At 46.2% G+C, this 20,642-nt stretch overlaps 1 protein-coding gene across 1 annotated transcript in view; it reads left to right on the top strand.

Annotated features, from left to right (window-relative positions):
• The first annotated feature begins 8,395 nt into the window (after positions 1 to 8,395).
• The window catches only part of TNFRSF13B (TNF receptor superfamily member 13B), a 39,202-nt gene continuing 26,955 nt past the window's right edge, over positions 8,396 to 20,642 (top strand). Inside the window, exon 1 of the mRNA XM_055136681.1 lies at positions 8,396 to 8,471. Within this exon, the coding sequence (XP_054992656.1) occupies positions 8,396 to 8,471 (76 nt within the window). The remainder of the gene's footprint in view (positions 8,472 to 20,642) is intronic.

Genomic DNA, 20,642 nt, shown 5'->3' with positions numbered 1-20,642 from the left:
GGGCTTGAGGATGCAGTGCTGCTCCAGTCCTCTGGGGCCAGGGATAAGGGGGCCACCCTGACCACCCGCCATTCCAGTGCAGTGTTCAGAAGACCATATAGTGCTTGCTTGGCATGCAACTTAACCCCTGTACGATATTAATTTTCTTCCCTCATGGCTGATTAGCCTGCATTCTTTATTTTTCTCCTTAATTTTTTTTAATTAAGATACTGTTATTTATAAAGCTCCTCATAATAGAGTTTTTTCAGGCATACAATGTTTCAAAGTCAGTCTAGTCACTGGCGTCCCCAGGGCCCCCGCCATCCCCCAGCCTGCCCCCTTAGGCGGGCATATGGTAAACTTATATTGCTTGCTGTGACAAGACTTGAAGAAATGGCACATGGAATTATCAGAAGATATATCAACAAGAGTCAGTTTATAATGATTAATTGCTATTTTATTTTTACGTATATAAATAAAGAAATTAAAATCATTTAATATAATATAGTATGCTGCCAATTCTCATTTATATAATGAAATTTTCAACTCCAGCATCTAAAACATATTGCATTTAAATTTTATTTTGCACTTGAACCTTATTGCAGTAATCCTATCTTTCCTGCATAAATGGAGATTCTTCTTTTTTCTTCCTTGGCAGGCATACAACAAACTTATTTCATATTACTTGGTCCAAAAAAAAAACTTAAAAGAATGGTGAATAGAATTATTAGAAAATAAACCAATGAAAGTCCATTTGTGATAATTAATTGCTCTATTTTTAACCTTTCTTAATCTAGTAGAGGACAACCTTATGCACTGTTAGTGAGTGCCATACTCAATGCCAGATGATGGGAAATTTCTCCTGTTTAAAAGGAACTCTTTTGGGGACTGGAGCGATAGCACAGCGGGGAGGGCGTTTGCCTTGCATGCGGCCGACCCGGGTTCTATTCCCAGCATCCCATATGGTCCCCTGAGCACTACCAGGGGTGATTCCTGAGTGCAGAGCCAGGAGTAACCCCTGTACATCTCTGGGTGTGACCCAAAAAGCAAAAAAAAAAAACAAACAAATAAAAGGAACTCTTTAACTCGAGCTCCGCCGAGATTCGACCTGGGTGGCCATGCCTTTGCACAGCCGCTTTGCTGCTGAATGACCAGGATCCAGAGCCTGCTATATGACTTGGGGTTCCAGTGAGTGCTTGCAGCCATGTCTCCAGACTGTGAACTAAGCTTTTGCCCCACGCTGGCTAACGGGGGAAATATCCTTCTTCCTTGGTTTTTCTTCCCTCCGGGAGGAAGCGGCATGGTGTCCGCCATTTTATGGAACTTTTAAACAGGTATAAACTTGGTGGCGCAGGAAAAAAAAAATGTGTTTTGAACTTGAAACAGCGGGACGCCTGGGCAGTCTCGGGCCGGGGCCGGTGCCGTCTTGAGCTCCGCTGAGATTTGACCCGGGTGGCCATGCCTTTGCACAACCGCTTTGCTGCTGAACGACCAGGATCCAGAGCCAGCTATATTACTTGGGGTCCCAGCGAGTGCTTGCAGCCATGTATCCAGACTGTGAACTAAGCTTATGCTCCATGCTGCTCCAGGAAGGGAAATGATGCAATTTCCAACTTAAATCTCCCTGGACTTAATTACTAAAGTACAGAAATCCTAAACCGCACATATCTCTTCATTCTCATCAGTGAAAAACTAATTATCAAATGTTTCCCTGCCAATAGGGCCGTATTCTTGGGGGATAAATTCCAACAAGAATAGTGAGTTCTGTGTTTAAACTCCAGCAACAATAGTGAGTTTTGTGTTGAAATATGGAATGTAATCAAGGTAAAGAGAAAAGGAAGTGAAATTTATCAGTTATGCGGGGGGGGGTGGTTCGGGGGCGGGGGGTGGGAGGTATACTGGGTTGTTTTTTTTTTGTGGTGGTGGAATATGGGCACTGGTGAAGGGACGGGTGTTTGAGCATTGTATAACTGAGACATAAGCCTCAGAACTTTGTAACTTTCCACATGGTGATTCAATAAAATATTTTTTTTTTAAAAAAGGAACTCTTAACTCTTCTTAAAGTACTGGTTTCAAGGCTATGAATGCCCTGAGCTGTTGCCTGTCCATGAAGGTCTGTATAGCTACCTCAGATCTGATGATGATCTCGCTGGATAGAGTGTTCTTGGTGAGGTGTTCCGCTCATTGAGTTTTTGTACTATATCTTTCCGCATTCTTCTGGCTTATAGTCTCATTTGATAGATCTGCTGTACATTTTATGGGATTTCCTTTGTATATAAGTTCCTTTTTTGATCTTGTTGCTTTCAATATTCTGTCTCTACCTTTGGACTTTGTCATTTTGAGTATAATGTGTCCTGGAGTTGTTCTAATTGGGTCTATTTTCACTGGGACCCTTCGGGCCTCTTGGATCTCAGGGCCTGTAACCCTCAGCTCTGGGGGGTCCTTACTGATGTTCTATTATTTTTTTTTTTCACATTTGCCTTCTTCTTCTTCAGGAGCTCCAGTGATTCTCATATTGTTCCTCTTTACCTCATCCCATTCTTCTCTGGTATGCTGTTCATTTCTTTTTTAGACTATTTTCCACTTTCTGCCATTTTCTAGCAGTTCCCTTCTCATCTTGGAGCTCCTCAATCCTTTTCTCAATTTCTCTATTCTGCTAGAGTTTTTATTGACTTTTTTTTTTTTTTTTGCTTTTTTGGGTCACACCCGGCAATGCACATTCCTGGCTCATGCACTCAGGAATTACCCCTGGCGGTGCTCAGGGGACCATATGGGATGCTGGGATTCGAACCCGGGTCGGCCACGTGCAAAGCAAATGCCCTACCTGCTGTGCTATCACTCCAGCCCCTTTATTGACTTTTTAATATCACCTATCATGTTCTTTATTTCTGCCATTTCTGATTATAGCAGTCTTCTTACTCTCATACTTTCTTGTGCTTTATTGACTACCTGTGCTATAGTTTCTTTGGACTCATCGAATATCCTCACCATAGTGTCACTGTCTGAGGACTTGCTGGTGTTCTTAAGATTACTGATGAGATGGAGCTCATACTTGTTCTGCCTTGCTCTGCCTACAATCACCCCAGTGGCCTTTCTCTTGCCTCCTGTCATGCTTCTTTCTTTTTTAAAAAAAAATTTTATTAATAAAAATTACCATATTTTAATTATCCATAAAAATTTGTATGACGATAGAGATACCATAATTTCATTTTTTAATTCTATTTTTTTTTAGTGGTTGCTTTTTATTTTATTTTTTTTTAAATTTAAATTTTATTGAATCACCATGTGGAGGGTTACAAAGTTCTCATGATTATGTCAGTTATACAGTACTCAAACACCCTTCCCTTCACCCGTGCCCATATTCCATCACCAACCACCCCATTATACCTCCCGCCCCCTCCCACCCCCCCAGTCCCCGCCCTTGTAAGTGATAAGTTTCACTTCGTTTACGCTTTATCTTGGTTACAGTCCATGTTTCAACACATAATTCACTATTGTTGCTAGGGTTTCCCCCCAAAAAAGAGAAGACAGTCCCACTGTCAAGGAGGCATTTGATGGCTCTCCATTGCTGAGAATGTAGAGATATTAAGTCCCGCTGTTTGTTACATAACTTTTCTATTTTTTCCCCCCTCGTCCCGCGCCACCGAGATCACGCCTGTTTAGTAATCACCACGCTGCCTGTCAAAGGGAAAACAAACCAAAAGAGATGGTTATTTCTCGTCATCAGCCGGCGTGGGGCTCTAGCTTAGTTGATAGTCTGGTATAATGTCTACAAGCAGTTTCTGGAACCAAAAGTAATACGCTGGTATCGGCCGCGGCTCAAGATTCCACCAGCGTCCCGCTGTTCCAAGTACATAATAATTTATTCCCTTGCATCCGGTTCCCACGCCACCAGGTCCGTGTCAGCTTAATGGACATCATACTATGGTTAACGCCACGCCGCGTTTTTTCCCGAGAAAGAAGGATATTTCTTCTCAGCCGGCGTGGGGATATGGCTTTGTTCAGTCTATAGAGATGGCTACCACTTTGGTGGCCTTCAATATTTCAGCAAAAGACTATTCTTGTTAGGATTTCCCACCAAAGTCCGACCCGTTAAAGTCCAGGGAAAATTCTGCCTAAAATTCTATCGCTACAATCTTTTACCCTTTAACAAAAAACTTAGTACTATTGTTTGGAGTTTCCCCCCACGTTAAGCCCTGCCAAAAAGGAACATTTACACGTTGCTGACAATCAAGAGATATTAGGTCGCGCGGCTGTGATAGCAGCCGCGCGGTTTTGGATTTCTATATGAAGTCCAAGGAAAATTCTTTTGGTAATTGCATTGCTCGCTGGCAGCGCCTGGGCCAGAAGCTCCCACCACACAGTTTGGAGGCATTTTGGGGGCGCCGCTCGTGTCCAAAGTGGTTCAGTTGCCTCCGGGGTCGATCTCGCGAGGGGCCGCAAAGGAGAGTCCCCACATGGCTCTCTGCTTAAATGTCGGCCGGCACAGGGCGGATCCGGGAGTCCCGCCCATCGGCTATCCCGGGCTTCCTGTAGAGTCTAAAAACCGGCTATAGCCTCGATCATTAGGCTACAAAGTTCCACCCTGCAGTGGTCAGACCTCCACGTACAAGTCACATTCTTGTTCCAAGGAACTATCCTGCACACATGCCTCTTCTTCCATGGCCTCATGGATCCTCCTTCAAGCCAGGAGATCACCACAGGCTTCACCCCAAGAACTCCTGTTACTGCATCATGTCACCACATCGTTCTCCTCCCACCTGGGGACAGTGTGTCAGATGGCGCATCACCATGGACTGTAGCTTCTGTAATTCCCAAGGATCAGCAGGCGGCTCTGCAGGTGGCTCTGCAGAATCACCAGAACAGAAGGGGGAGCCTCTGGTTCGGGAGAAATTGACAATGAGGGAATACACTGAAAATTGACAGGTGAAGTAGAAAATATTTTTCTTTAGTTGCACAGCGGTTGGAGATTCGTGCACGCACAGGGACGCCAGTTGTATAAAAATAAAAAGAAAAAGACGCGGGCGAGGGAAGGGATGCCTCACCGCACCAAGCCAGGCACAGGGCCTAGGGCAGCAGGTGTCTCTCCTGCCACCCGAGTTTGGTAGCCTCCAGCCGCTTCCCCACCCCGGGGAGGTTGATGGCGAAGATGTGGCAGGCGAAGGAAGGAAGAAGGCCAAACTGGTTGCTCGATCGGTTTATTTCATGTCCATCTCCATTCTCCTCTGATTCTCCTCCTGCTTCTTTCTCCCCCATCCTACTTCATTCTCTCTCTCTCTGCCTCTCTCCCGGCTCTCGGTCTCTCTCTCGATCTGTGGATCTGGCCCCCGTGGATCTGGCCCCCGTGGATCTGGCCCTGTGGATCTGGCCTCATTTTTTAATTCTAAAACTTGGATAACGTAAGATTTAACATAGGAAAATTATTTATTCATTTATTTATTTATTTTTATTTTTTATTTTACTTTTTTGCTGTTTGGGTCACACCCGGCGATGTACAGGGATTACTCCTGGCTCTGCACTCAGGAATTACCCCTGGCGGTGCTCAGGGGACCATATGGGATGCTGGGAATCAAACCCGGGTCAGCTGCGTGCAAGGCAAAGGCCCTACCCGCTGTACTATCGCTCCAGCCCCTATTCATTTGTTTTTTAATTGAATCACCATGAGAAAAATTACAAAGCTTTCAGGTTTAAGTCCCAGTCATACAATGATCAAACACCCATCCCTTCACCAGTGCACGTGTTCTACCTCCAAGAACCCCAGTATACCTCCCATCCCACCCCCCACCCTGCCTGTGTGGCTTTTCACTTTAATCTCTCTTTACTTTGATTACATTCAATATTTCAACAGAAAACTCGCTATTATTATTTGGAATTTTCCCCCAACAGTCAGACCTGCCTAAAAGTCGTCATTTGATAATGTTTTCCATTGCTGAGAAAGAAGAACATATGAGGTCATGGCCACGCGGTTTTGGATTTCTGGTATTTAGTAATTAAGTCCAGAGAAATTTCTGCCAGAAGTTGCATCACTGCAAGCTCGTACCTCTGTTTAGTGAATTCTAAAATATGGCGGTCACCACACCGCCACCAAAAGGAAAGGCCGAGAGAGAGAAACTTTTCCCTTCCCGGGGCAGCCTGGGGCCATACCCTAGTTCACAGTCTAGAGGCATTTCTTCAAGAAGCCGCTTGGTGCTGAAAGTAGTTAGTGGGCCTCCGAGATCATGGTCGCTCAGGAACGGAGGAGCCGTTTGTGTGTCTCGTCTGGGCGGAAAGCCCATGCTTCTTTCTTGCCTTCTTACTTGATTCTTTTCCATCCCTCAGTTTCCTTCTGAACAAAGTAGATTCTCTGTGACTCTAAATTCATCTGCCCTTATGCAGCTCAACTTCCTATCTCCTGAGATGTTTCAGAAATATTGAGAAGACACAGAAATAAAGTTGTAATAGTGATGAAGACTTCAGTGCTATTCTTCATATCATTTATCAAGAGCTTATCATTGGGCAAGAACTTGCTCTAAGAATTTAATTATGTGAAAACATTCTTTATCACAATCACCTGTGACAGAGACACTGCTATTATACTCCTTTTCAAGAAGAGAAAATGGAGGCACAGAGAAAGAATGGCCAACAATGCTTCCTGTGAGCCTTGTGGCCAAGCAAGAGTTGAGAGAAGCTGTCCGTGCTGGTGGTGTTGTTCAGAGCAGGTAGGCTGCCACAAGTGTGTGACAAAACATTCCTTAAAAAAAATTTTTTTTTAAATTATAGCACTGTGATTTATAAAGTCATTTGTAGCATAGTTATTTCATGTTTTTACAACATTCCAACACCAATCCCACCACTGGTGTGACCTTCCCTCTGCCAACGTCCCCAGTTTCTTTCCCATGCCCCAGACCTGTCCCCTTAGAAGACATATAATAAATTTACTTCATATTCTTTGCCTCAACAAAATGGCAAATTGAATTATTATAACATAGATCAATAAAAGTCCATTTTTGATAATTGATTGTTATTTCGGCAGAGAGTCTCTTGCCCGCATGCCTGGCTGTCTTCCCTGGGGCCCCTCGGAGGGGATGGGCTCCAGCTTCCCTCCCCGCCCTGAACAGAGCTCCCGGGAGCCGAAAACCACCGGAACGTAGCCACAGCCATGCTCAAGGATGCTCTCCACACGTTCTAACAAGCCTCACGCATGAAGGTACCAGCAGAGGGATTCCTGACCACAGAGCCAGGAGTGGCCCTTAAGCAAAGTTGGGTGTGGCCCCCTGAACCAAAACCTAAAGGAAAGATAATATTGTTTGTTTGTTTGGGGGCCACACCCAGCAATGTTGAGGTCTCACTCCTGTCTCTGCACTCAGGAATCACTTTGGCAGGCTCAGAGGATCATCTGAGATGCCAGAAATCTAACCTGGGTCAGCCTTGAGCAAGACAAGCAGCCTTCCTACTGTCCTGCTCTCCAGGCCCAGGAAATAAATTTTAAACAAAAAACTTTCTCACCACTTACAGGTGATGGCTCCACCCCAGCCCCACTTTTCAGGCTTTCTCTAGAACATATAAATTTGCTTGGACTGGCCGTCTGGGGAGGTGATGCTTTGCCTATGAGCTCCAGGCCTCCTTACAAAGCTCAGCTTCCAAACATTCCTCCTGTTTGTTTGTTTTTTAAAATAATTTTTAAAAATTGAATCACCATGAGATACACAGTTACCAATTGTTCGTGGTTGGGTTTCCACCATACAATGTTAGAACAACCATCCCTGTGGGCTGAGGTCCACATCCACCCTGCTCTCCCCTCACGGGACACCTTTGTTCCTGGGGCAGGGGTCAGTTTCCACAGGGTCTGACCGGGGAGAGCAGGACAGGGGTAGAATAGACGCCTGCCTTGGGGAAACCTGGGGTGACTGCCTAGAGGACCTGTCCACTAAAAAATGAACAGGAGCAATGACAAGACAATGGAGTAAGAAATGGTGGGATGGAAAGAGGCAGAGAATGGCGTGGTCACTACTGAGAGGTTGGAGAGCTGATTCACCCTGGCTGCAGCCTGGGGTGTGTGCCATGCAGAAGTCCAAGCGCTTGTGGTGGCCAGGGACAGATCAAGAAGATCCTCAGGTCCCACCCAAATTTGGACATGCTCTGCACACCAGGCCAGGCTGCCTCCTGCTCCGTGCACCTCAGTAGGCCGCGTGCAGTGGGGCCTCAGCAGACTGCACCTGAGAAGACCCAGCGGGTCCCCTCTGATAGGGTTCCCAGCTCAGGTCCCCATCTGAGGGGAGCATCAGACTGAGTCCACCTCTCTTGGCCCCTGAGACAGACAGCGCAGGTGCAAGAGTGGGAGGGGTGGTGCTGATTTACATCCTACAGGTTGGGGGAGACCCAGGAAGTGCAGTGGCGCGCCAATCACATCTGAAGCTAAGAATAAACATCCTGAGTAATGCGAGGCCTGGGTCTGAGCAGACCAGGCAGGCAGAGCTGGAGCGGGCCGGAGCCAGCGGTACTGGAGGAGCAGAGTGAGTAGCCCGGGAGCTGGGCAAGGTTGGTGAGCAGGAGAGGGGATGTCTTGGCTTGGAGCCCCCCCATGGGATTGCTAGGGTTCTGTGTGGTGGCACACACAGCAGAAGGCCTATCCAGGACATCTCCAAACCTGTGCCTGGGAAGAGTCCACCTTTCGAGGTTTCGGGCACATGCACATCCCTGGAGAAACTCCTCCTCCCCGTGCTGGCCAGAGACCCACAGCCTCTGGACCAGGAAATACCCAAGTGCCTGTTTGCCCTGCACTGCTGTGGTGGTGCTGACTGGCCCTGCCGTGCTCCCTGCGTCACACTCTCATCGCTGTGCTCGTCCCCACACCCAGTCTACACTTGAGCTTGCACTCTTCATTTTATAGGGCTCGGGGGGTCCCAGACAACAGATACACTGGGACCTTCCTGGAGGCATCTGGGCCCTACCAGGTTCCAGCTCCTGGTCTCAGCTACCAAGGCCAGTGCCTTTGGTCCCCGAGTCCTGGCCAGGAAACTTGTCTTGAAGTTAACACTTCTGTAAAAGTAGAGGGGGGATGTCACAAACTCTCCTGTGCACATCACCCAAATTTAACAAAATTATCGATATTTATCTTGGGTTTGGTGTTAGGCTTACTCCTGGCTCTGAACTCCTGATGCTGGTGCTCAGGGGTTTGAATCTGGGTTGACTGCATGCAAGGCAAGCATTTGACTCATGGCACCATTGCTCTGCTCCCCAAATAATCACTGTTCAGAAGATGTCACGCCACCCTTTCTAGGGTTTTGAAAGCAGATTCCAAACACTGTATTGCTTGCTTTGTAGAAGTGTCAGATTTTGGCTTTTCAAACTTTTAAAAATTTATTTGGGGGAAGGATATTCACATCCAACAGTGGTCCAGGCATATTCCTGGATCTGCACTCAGGGATCACTCCTAGCAGGCTCAGGGGACCAAATGGGGTGCCAGGGATTAAACCCAGGTTGGCTGCATGTAAAACAAACACCCTACCCACTGTACTATCGCTCCAACCTTAAAATATCTTTTAAGAAAAGCAAAATTTAGGGGCTAGAGCTTTAGTACAGCAGGTGTGCCTTGTACACAGCCGATCTGGGTTCGATCCCCGGCATCCTTCATGGTCCTTCAAGCACTGCAAGGAGTGATTCCTGAGTGCAAAGCCAGGAGTAACCCCTCAACATCGCCACGTGTGGCCCAAAAAAAATAAAAGAAAAACTTAAAAACTAAGCATTCTTTCTTAATCACTTATAAAAAAGAACGTTTAGACTTCTGATAGTTTTTATTTCTACTTCCTAAGGGGGCCATACCCGGTAGTGCACGGGAGGACCATAAAGGGCTGGGGATCAAACCTGGGGCTCCCACACCAAAGTGTGAGCTCCAGCCCTCTGCTTCCTGTCCCTGACCCCTCTGATAGTCTTATGTCATTTCCAGTTGATTTTTTATGGCAGAGTCAGGACACACGTCTGCATGATGCATTTGGTTGTGTATACAGAATGATTCCCACGTTGGCTTGTTGTGTGTTTCCTTGTTTATTCGTCATTTCTTAGAGAAATTGGATAATTTTCCCCACATTATTTATACAGGGAAGTTGGTAAAGGTTCGTTCTAAGGCAAAAATCTGGACACAGAAGCTGCTAAAGGAGAGGAAAGCATCCAATTGTGCCATCATGCAGATTAGTCCCCTGGCCAGATCTGATGGGTCCTCACAGCTCCCAGGGGACAGAGCAGGGTCCTACCTTTTTTATGATACTCTTTCATGTCCAGCCATCAGGTCCCAGGTACATCTCCAGCTAAAGACTCATATATATATATATATATATATATATATATATATATATATATGTGTGTGTGTGTGTGTGTGTGTGTGTATGCATATACATATATGTACAATTTTTCAGCCACTTTATTTACACACCATGGTTTGCAAAGTTGTTCATGATGATTTGTTAAGACTTTCAATATTCTAACACCAATTCCATCACCAGAGCACCTTCCTCCACCATTGTCTCCATTTTCCCAACCATCCCACAAGCCTGTCACCCCCCCATAATTTATTTTATATTTCTTATTACCACTAACTGGTTAACAGGATGATCAAAAAAATATTTCCATTGAAGAAAATTTGTGAAAATTGTTGTATCTCACCATGGGGACATTAAGTCCTTGACAGGGTTTTCCAAACTGTTGTTGCAAGTTAAGCGTTCTGTGTTAATATTTTTGTTAGTTGAGATTGGTTGGGGTATCCCATATGGTCCCCTGAGCACCGCCAGGGGTAATTCCTGAGTGCAAAGCCAGGAGTAACCCCTGTGCAGCACCAGGTGTGACCCAAAAAGCAAAAAACAAAATTGGTTGGCCTTTGTGTTACACCCCATTCGATCTGGTGATCTCCTACTGGGATATTAGTGTTGGAGAGTTTGGAGATGTCCAGAAAATCCAGAACATTTAACTGAGCAGTCTGAGAAATTTTTGTGCTAGTCAATCTCTTTCGAGAGTTATTTATGGGGGGGGGGGGAGGGCGCGAGTGATAGTACCACAGAGAAGGTACACAGCCAACCCAGAATCAATCCCCAGCACCCCATATGGTCCCCCTGAGCACCACCAGGAGTGATTCCTGAGTGCAGGAACCCCTGAGCATCACTGAGTATGACCCAGAAAGCCAAATTTAAAAAAGAGTTATTTATTAATCTCTGAAACAAGGTCGTAGGTGAGTTGACATGGCAGCGGCGGGAGTGTGCATGTTTCTCATCTATACAATTTTTAAGACAGTTGGACCAAAGTGAAGACCTGTGTGGCCTTGAGACAGAGTGAAACTACCCAGCCCCCAGCTTGCCCACAGGGAGTCAGACACTGATGAGAACTGAGACCTGGTGCTGAGGGGGGCGCAGAGGGTCTCGCCCTGGCTGTCATTTGCAGACTCTCTGTAAGCCCCTCAGTCCCTCTGGAGTCCATTTCCACTAGAGTCAAATATAGACTTGGCTCCGCCTCATGACACGCCCCCCCACTCCCCGCCAAAGAAAACCATAAAAGGGCTCAAAACTCCAAGAACCCTCTCTCGACGGGTGGCAAGCCAAGATGTTGAGAAAGGGCTGCAGTTACAAAGTGAAATGAGGGACCAGAGCAATAGTACGGTGGGTAAGGCATCCGTCTTGCACCAAGACAGATTTGACCCCAAGCAACCCAAATGGTTCCCCAAACCAATAGGAATGATCCCTGGGTGCAGAGCCAAGAGTAAGCTCTGAGCACCGCCCCTCCCATAAGGCCACTACCCCCAATGAAACAAACACTAGGATGGCTCTTAGGGCTGACTGTGTGTCTGGGGCACCGAGGGTCCTGTTCCCTGTACTGCGTGGGCCCCCAACACCGTTTGGGTGGACTTGCTGGCTCCTAGCACTTCCAATCCTGAGCAGAACCAGGGCTATGGGAGTGGTCTTCAGACCCCATGGAGCACTTGCTTGGGAGGCCCCAAACAAAATAAAGCACAAGGTCAAGCAAAAATACTGGCTTTCAGGCCAGAAGACATGCAGCAGGAGAGATGCTTGCCTTGCAGGTTGCCAACATGGGTTCCATCTCAGCACAGCGTCCATTCCCTCGAGCCCCACCAGGAGGGATGCTGAGTGCAGAGCCAGGAGTGAGCCCTGAGCACCACTGCCCCATCCCCAAACAATCCATTGATTTTCTTTAAAGCAGTTTATTCCACACTCATTTTTTTTCTTTTTGGGTCACACCTGGCAATGCACAGGGGTTACTCCTGGCTCTGCACTCAGGAATCACCTCTGGCGGTGCTCAGAGGACCATGTGGGATGCTGGGAATCGAACCCGGGTTGGCCGCGTGCAAAGCAAACGTCTTACCTGCTGTGCTATCACTCCAGGCCCTCCACACTCATTTTTTTAATGGTCTTTATTCATATTTATTTTGGGGTTTGGGCCACACTTGGCAATGCTCAGGGGTTACTCCTGGCTCCGTACTCATGAATCACGCCTATGGTGCTCAGAGAACCATATAGGATGCTGGGAACCAAACCCTGGTTAGCCACATGCAAAGCAATATAGCTTACCTGCTACGCTGTCTCTCCAGCCCCTTTCACACTAACTGATGTCCCCACTCTCTGGTCTCACCATGTCCTGAAGCAGGGTGGAGGCTGCTGATACAGCCATGCAAGCAGGGCTGCTCTCCCCAGCCTCACCTCTCGTTGGCCAGTTTCCTTTTCAGATTCAGCCCTGCCAACCCTGGGGGTTTCCTGCCCCTCGCTGGGGCTGGGTGATGGGTCTGGGGCTTTCTGTAGGTTTCCCCAGAGCGGCTGGGCCCACACTCGCTGTGAGTCCAGACTCTGGGTGGGTGGAAGGCAGCCCCCTCTTTTCCCTCTCCCCAAATGAGCGATAGGCCACTTTTAATTTGAACTCTGTTAAATTTGGTTTGATCTTCTTGTTTTTAAACTTTGTTTTGTAATAGTCTTTTTCTTTAACTTTTAATTAAAAATGATTTTTCCCTCGCCTGGGGCCCCACACCCATGGTCAAGACGGCCTAGGGCATGCACAGCCCCAGGGATAAAGCCACAGCCTCCTGCTCGCCCCCAGGCCGCCTTCAGGGGTCTTCTCCCTGGCAGCCCCCATCCAGGTCTGCCTGGGTCGCCCCAAGCCTGCAGGTACCTCCTGGGTTGGAACTCACAGCCTGGTTTCCACCAGAGCAGCACTTTGAAGCCACTGAACTCTTCTGGACTCTGATTTCTCCTTAACATTTTATTTACATTTCATTAATTTTTTTTTTCTTTTTGGGTCACACCTGGCAATGCACAGGGGTTACTCCTGGCTATGCACTCAGGAATTACCCCTGGCGGTGCTCAGGGGACCATATGGGATGCTGGAAATCGAACCCGGATCGGCCGCATGCAAGGCAAACGCCCTCCCCGCTCTGCTATTGCTCCAGCCCCTATTTCATTAATTTTTAAACTATTCTATTGATTAAGGTTCTGTGATATACAATGCTATTAATAGGTTTCCCATGTACATAATTCCAGCACCACAACTTCACTAGTGTGATCACCCATACCCATGTCCCTGGCCTATATTTTAAATTAGAGTGTAATTGAGATGGAATGTTACATTAGTTTCATGTGTACAACATAATGATTTAATATTTGTGCATATTGTAAAATGGTTACCACAATCAGTACTCAATGTCCATCATCATACCCAGCTACAAGTTTTTTTCTTGTAATGCTACTTTAACTTCTTTTCTAATATTAATGCTTTTGATTTCTTTTTCTTGCCTGGTGGCTGTGGCAAGGGTTGCCAAACCTATACTGAATACTAGTGGTGAAAGAGACATCGTTGCCTTGTGCCTAATCTTGCTACTGCATATAGTCTGAAGTCCAAAACCATTCTTTTACATGTCTCTCAGTTGTCTCGGCACTGTTTACTAAGAAGACAACTCTTTCTCCTACTGACTCACCTTTTACCCTTGTTGCAAACCATTTGACCATAAAACTCTGGTTTTATTTTTGGAATTCCAATTCCATTCTTTTGTTCTGTGTCTATCTTATATCAGTGCCACATTACCTTTTTTGTGTGCTTGTTTTGGGGCCACTTCAGGCAGTGCTAGGGCTACTCCTGGTTGTGTGCTGGGCAGGCCACCAGCAGTGCTCGGAAGTCCTGCTTGGGGACCGTGTGCTCCAGCCAGCTTAGTTGTCTCTCTGGCGCAGTGCCACATTGTCTTAATTGCCTTGCTCTGTATTAAGTTTGGTAATGGAGATACATGAATCCTCTAACTTTTTCTTTTCCATTTTTTCTTCCCTTCCTTTCCTTTGCTGCAACTGCAATGACGGGTCTAACTCACTACGTGACTATGGTGCTTGTGCATTTTTGGTTTGTGGGATTTGCTGGGGGGGGTCACACATCAGTCCCAATGCTCAAGGACTGGTTGTGCTCCCCTAGGATCTGCAGGTGCTGGAGCACATCCTGGTTGTAGAGTTTGTGTGTCTGGTGGTGGTGGTGGGGTCTCGGGGAGGCTAACATATGTGCTCTCTACGGGTCCTCCTCATTCATCTTGGATGGGTTGGTTTGGGGGCCACACAGGGCAGTGTTCAGGGCTTACTCCTGGCTCTGTACTTAGGGATCATTCCTGGCCATGCTCAAGGGACCGTGTGTGGTGCTGGGGACTGAACCAAGTTGGCTGCATGCAAGGCAAGCCTTACTTGATGCTCTATTTCTCTGGCCATAGGGTCCAGTATTCTCTAATCTAGGGGGAATTGTTTTCTGTACTGGTTTCTGCCCCAGTCACTTTGTCTGCACCAATAATCCTTTCTCCTACAGTTTGAAACCAGAAGTTCAAACAATTGTGTCTGCTCTCCCTTCTCCAGTGATCAGGAGCCATCCTGCCTGAGTCCCATCTGACGAGGAGAAGCAGGTGAGGAACAGGCTATATCTCAGAGCGGCTCTCCACCCAGCTGTCTAACACAGGGCAAGAAAGGACCTTGTGTCCATTCTATATATCTTTGCTGAAGAGAGTTCTCTGGAAGATACTCAGTAGTTTCTGAGCACTTGTTGAGCCCACACTGTATGCCTGGTACTGTGGATGGCTGTGGATTCAGAGGCAGGGAAAGGTGGCAGATGGGTCACCCTTCCAACAATTGTAACTCCAAACAGCAAAGATCAGCACATGAAGGGTGCTGCGGTCACATTCAGGAAATCTCACCGAGGCAATGCAGAGGTCTCTGTCACCATGGCCTTGGGACAAGGCCACCACAGGCACAAATGCCTGTGGGAAATGAAGGTGCCACAGCCACAAGCTGAGGTTCTCAGAGCAGTTCCTGGGCCCTGTGACGTTTAATGAGACTGCCTCTAACCCTGCATATCAGAAAATGAGCATGATTAATCCATGACATGCTGTGCTACATAGATCAGCCACTCCCTTATGGTGGCCACAGTGGGGCCAGTCACGCGTGCTGTGGGGAAGCTGCCAGCCCCACTCAGGGAGGAGCACGGGAAGCTGGAGGTCAGCCTTTCCCAAGGCGGTAGTCTCTATGGGTGACTCGGAACTGTGTTTCCCACCACAGCGCCCCGCTCTCCCAGCTCCTGTCACCGAACCTCGTCACATCAGTTTTCAGAAGATGACAAAGGCCAGACCTGAATGTGGGTGGATTTAGCCCTCACCTGACCCAGGCAACAAGCTGAAGGAGGAGGATTCAATGAACTCCCCCAAGCCCTCTTCAATGCCAACTTTAGATCTAGTTTGGGGTGGCAGGCTCACCCCCTGAGACCCTCTGAAAATTTGGGTGGGGTGAAGATTGCAGCTATTTTAAAGATTTTAAAGCTATTTTCAATATTTCATCAAAGCCTAGCACAAATATCATGTACAGTCATATTTTTCTCTCCCCTTATCTATCCTCCCTTCTCCCCCTTTTCCTCCTTCTCCCACCCCCATCCCTTCCCAACTCCCCTTCCCCATGTCCTTCCTGTCTTCCTCCACAGTGAATAGACTCAAGAAGGAAGTGATCATTGTCAGCTCCCCCAGGTGTCACTCAGGCTTCAGGCTCTGCCCCCTCTGGGGCACCCCCTGCTTGTCTTCCCATTGGGAAATCTTTCTGGACCCCCTTACCCTGTCCTCATAGTGATAGTCTGACATGAAACGTGAATTTCATAGAAATTTTTCCTGTTTCTGAAGCTTTCTTGTACCTTCCCATCATAAGTGATAGCAATAGACTTTCTCAGAAAAACATTTGAAGGGCAACACCTCCCCCCCCTCCCCGCCCCCGAGTCTGTGCCTTTTGCTTCCATGGAGAAAGAGAGGACATTGGCTCAGGTCTCTGTACTAGGAATTGGGTCTTTGCTTTTTCCCTTGACCTCAGTCCAGGTCTTGGAATGTGCAGTCATCCCGGTGGCAAGGAGGCTCAGTAAAGACAACTAAATCTCTACTTATGCGCTCTTGTGTCCATTTGAAGCGCTCAATAAAATAAAATCACTCCCATTTTACAAGTGAAGATAGTGTGTCTAAAAGAAGTGAAGTTCTGCCCAATTTCACACAGCTGGGAAATGCTGAAATTTCACACATTTCACACAGCTTGGAAATGCTGAAGCCAGGATCCAATATTTTCACAATGGAATACTACACAGCTGTTAGGAAAATTGAGGTCATGAAATTTGTCTATAATTGGATGAATTTGGAGAGTATCATGCTGAGTGAAATGAGTCAGAAGGAGAGGTACAGATATAGAATGAGTGCATTTATTTGTGGGATGTTAAAAAAAAGTCAGGAAAAATGGACCAAGAGGACTGGTCACTGGTTGGGAATTACCACAAGGGTGTGGGCAATGGAGGGTAGGTGAGATAGAGGAGGGTCCATTTTGACAATACTAGTTGGAAATGATCACTCTGGACAGGAACTGAGTGTTGAAAGTAGGTAAAGAGATATACATGATAATATTTCAACATCTGTATTACAAACCATAATGCCTGAAATGAGAAAGAGACACAGGGAGAGAGAGATAGAGACAGACAGACAGAGAGACAGAGAGAGAGAGAGAGGTGCCTACCATGGAGACAGGTGGGGCTGAGGGATGGCTTGAAGGCATGGGAAGGAACCTGGGGTCATTGGCGCTGGGAAATTATACTGGCAGAGGGATGGGTGTTGGAACATTGTATGACTGAAACACAATCATGAAGAGCTTTATAATGCTCTAGCTTGTGGTGATTCAATTTTTTAAAAGTAGTTATTTACACTGCTGACTTTCCAGTTTCAAATGTATGGACGGAAGTCCTGCTCTATCAGTTGAGCATTTAACTCTGACATCACATCTGTGCACACAGAACCTTTCCTCCATGCAGTTTCCCATACCACTGTGCTTATTTGCAGCCCTGTGGGTTATGAGCATTCTCATTCAGAGAATGGGCTCATCCAAGGATAGATGTAGGGACCCTTGGGATGACCTTGACATGAGGATTTCAGGATTTCCCAGAGAATCCATAAATTACTCCGATGGTCTTGGATCTCCCAGATTCTCAAATACACTGCCCTAGATTGATCTCTTGCCAGCTACCAACTAGACAGTTTTCCCCAGTGTAAAGTGTAAAACCCTCTGCAGTTTCACTTCCTCTCCCTCCTGATTCTCTCATAGGAGTCTTGTTTTCATTTTTATTCATTGATGACAGTCGAGTGACTGATCTTCACATATGAGTAAGCAATGCTGTGGGCTCTGGGTTTCTATGTACAAAGCTACTCCCCTGACTCCTGCCAAAGACCCTTTACCAAGGTCCTTGAATCACCTCTAAGTCACCTCTTCATTTGCCCCACATCCTACCCCATTGGTTAGTAATCTGAATTCTGTAAACCAAAGTCAAGGGTTTGTCTGGGGCTGGAGCGATAGCACAGCAGGTAGGGCCTTTGCCTTCCCAGCATCCCATATGGTCCCCCGAGCACCACCAGGAGTAATTCTTTTTTTTCTTTTTTTTAAATTTATTTTTTAATTAGTGAGTCACAGTGAGGGTACAGTTACAGATTCACACATTTTTTGTTCTTGTTTTTCCCTCATGCAATGTTTAAGAGCCCATTCCTCCACCAGTGTCCATTCTCCAACACCAATGAACCCAGTATCCCTCCCACCCCCCCAGTTCCATCCCCCCATTCCACCTCGCCTCTGTGGTGGGGCATTCCAATTTGATATCTCTCTTTCCTTTTGGGTGTTGTGGTTTGAAATAGGGGTATTGAGTGGTCATCCTGTTCAGTCTCTAGTCTACTTTCAGCATGCATCTCCCTTCCCGCGCAGGATCTCCAATCACATATTACTTGGTGTTCCCCTCTCTATCTGAGATGACTTTCCCCCAGCGTGTAAGGCCAGCTTCCAAGCTATGGAGCCAACCTCCTGGTATTATATACTACCATTCTTAGTCTTAGTCTTCTACTCATTCTTAGTCTTCTACTCTGTTGTTCTATATTCCACAGATGAGTGCAATCTTTCTATGTCTGTCCCTCTCTTTCTGGCTCATTTCACTTAGCATGATACTTTCCATGTTGATCCACTTATACGCAAAGTTCATGACTTCATCCCTTCTAACAGCTGTATAGTATTCCACTGTATAGATGTACCAAAGTTTCTTTAACCAGTTGTCTGTTCTCGGGCACTCGGATTTTTTCCAGATTCTGGCTATTGTAAACAGTGCCGCGATGAACATATAAGTGCAGACGTCATTTCGACTATACTTTTTTGTTTCTCCAGGATATATTCCCAGAAGTGGTATTGCTGGATCAAATGGAAGCTCAATTTCTAATTTTTTTAGAAGTGTCCATATTGTTTTCCAAAGGGGCTGGACCATTCGGCATTCCCACAAACAGTGTAAAAGTGTCCCCTTTTCCCCATATCCTTTCCAACAGTGGTTGCTTTTGTTCTTTTGGATGTGTGCCATTCTCTGTGGTGTGAGGTGGTATCTCATGGTTGTTTTGATTTTCATCTCCCTGATGATTAGTGATGCAGAGCATTTTTTCATGTGCCTTTTGGCCATTCATATCTCTTCGTTGGAAAAGTTTCTGTTCATTTCTTCGGCCCATTTTCTGATGGGGTTGGATGTTTTTTTCTTTTACTTTCTGGGTCACACCCGGCAATGCATAAGGATCACTCCTGGCTCTGCACTCAGGAATCACCTCTAGCAGTGCTCAGGGGACCATATGGGATGCTGGGAACCGAACCCGGGTTGGCCGCGTGCAAGGCAAACGCCCTACCCGCTGTGCTATTGCTCCAGCCCCGGATGTTTTCTTCTTGTAAAGTTCAACCAGTGCTTTATATACCATTGATATCAACCTTTTATCAGATGGGTACTGGGTGAATATCCTTTCCCATTCTGTAGATTGCCTTTGAATTCTGTTCACTGTGTCTTTTGCGGTGCAGAAGCTTTTTAGTTTAATATAGTCCCATTTGTTTATCTCTGTTTCTACTTGATTGCTTAGTTCCATGTCATCTTTGAAGATACCTTTAGCTTCAATATTGTGAAGGGTTTTGCCGACCTTGTCTTCGAGGTACCTTATGGATTGTGGTCTGATGTTGAGGTCTTTAATCCATTTTGATCTGATTTTTGTGCATGGTGTCAGGTCAAGGTCTAAGTCCATTCTTTTGCATGTGGTTGTCCACTTATGCCAGCACCATTTGTTGAAGAGACTTTCCTTGCTCCACTTCACTTTTCTTGCTTCCTTATCAAAGATTAGATGATCATACATTTGGGGTTGTGTGTAGGGATATTCCGCTCGGTTCCATTGGTTTGCGGCTCTGCCTTTGTTCCAGTACCATGCTGTTTTAATTGTTACCACTTTGTAGTAAAGTTTAAGGTTGGGGAGGGTGATGCCTCCCATCATTCTTTTTCCCTTATTAATAATAAGTTTTATTATTTCTTTCCTTCAATCTGGTTTGGGTTCCTTTTGCTGGTCCTCTTCTAAGATCTTGAGCTGTGAAGTCAAGATATCTATATAAGCCCTTTATTCCTTTCTGAGGAAAGCTTGCAGAGCTATACATTTTCCCCTTAACACGGCTTAAGCTGCGTCCCATAGGTTCTGGTAGCTTGTGTCTTCATTCTCTTTAGTTTCGAGGTATTTTTAAATTTCTTCCTTGATTTCCTTCGTGACCCACTCATTGTTCAATAGTGAGTTGTTTAATTTCCAAGTGTTTGATTTGGTTCTCCTCGTCTATGTGTGACTTCCATCTTCAGTGCATCATGGTCTGAGAAGATAGTTGATACAATTTCTATCTTCCCAATTCTATTAAGGTATAATTTGTGACCCAGAACATGGTCTGTTTTGGAAAATGTTCCATGGGCACTGAAAAAGAATGTGTATTCTTTCTTTTTAGGGTGTATAGCCCTGCATAGGTCTATTAGCCCTGTCTCCTCCATTTCTTCCTTCAGAGCCATTGTTTCCTTGCTGAGTGTTGTTCTTGTCAATCTATCCAGAGGTGATAAGGCAGTGTTGAAGTCTCCTACTACTATTGTGGTGCTAGTTATGCCCTCCTTAAATTCTGTTAGGAGTTCTTTTAAGTAATTAGCTGGTCATTCATTAGGTGCGTATATGTTTAATAGTGTGATTTCTTCTTCTTGTACATGTCCCTTGATGAATAGAAAATGACCTTTGCTGTCCCTTCTGATCTTTTTCAGACTGAAATCCATGTTGTCGAATACTAGTATGGCCACCCCTGCTT

This window comes from Sorex araneus, chromosome 4 (genome assembly GCF_027595985.1).
Source record: "Sorex araneus isolate mSorAra2 chromosome 4, mSorAra2.pri, whole genome shotgun sequence".
Taxonomy (NCBI): Eukaryota; Metazoa; Chordata; class Mammalia; order Eulipotyphla; family Soricidae; genus Sorex; species Sorex araneus.
This window is presented reverse-complemented; position numbering and strand designations above follow the sequence as displayed.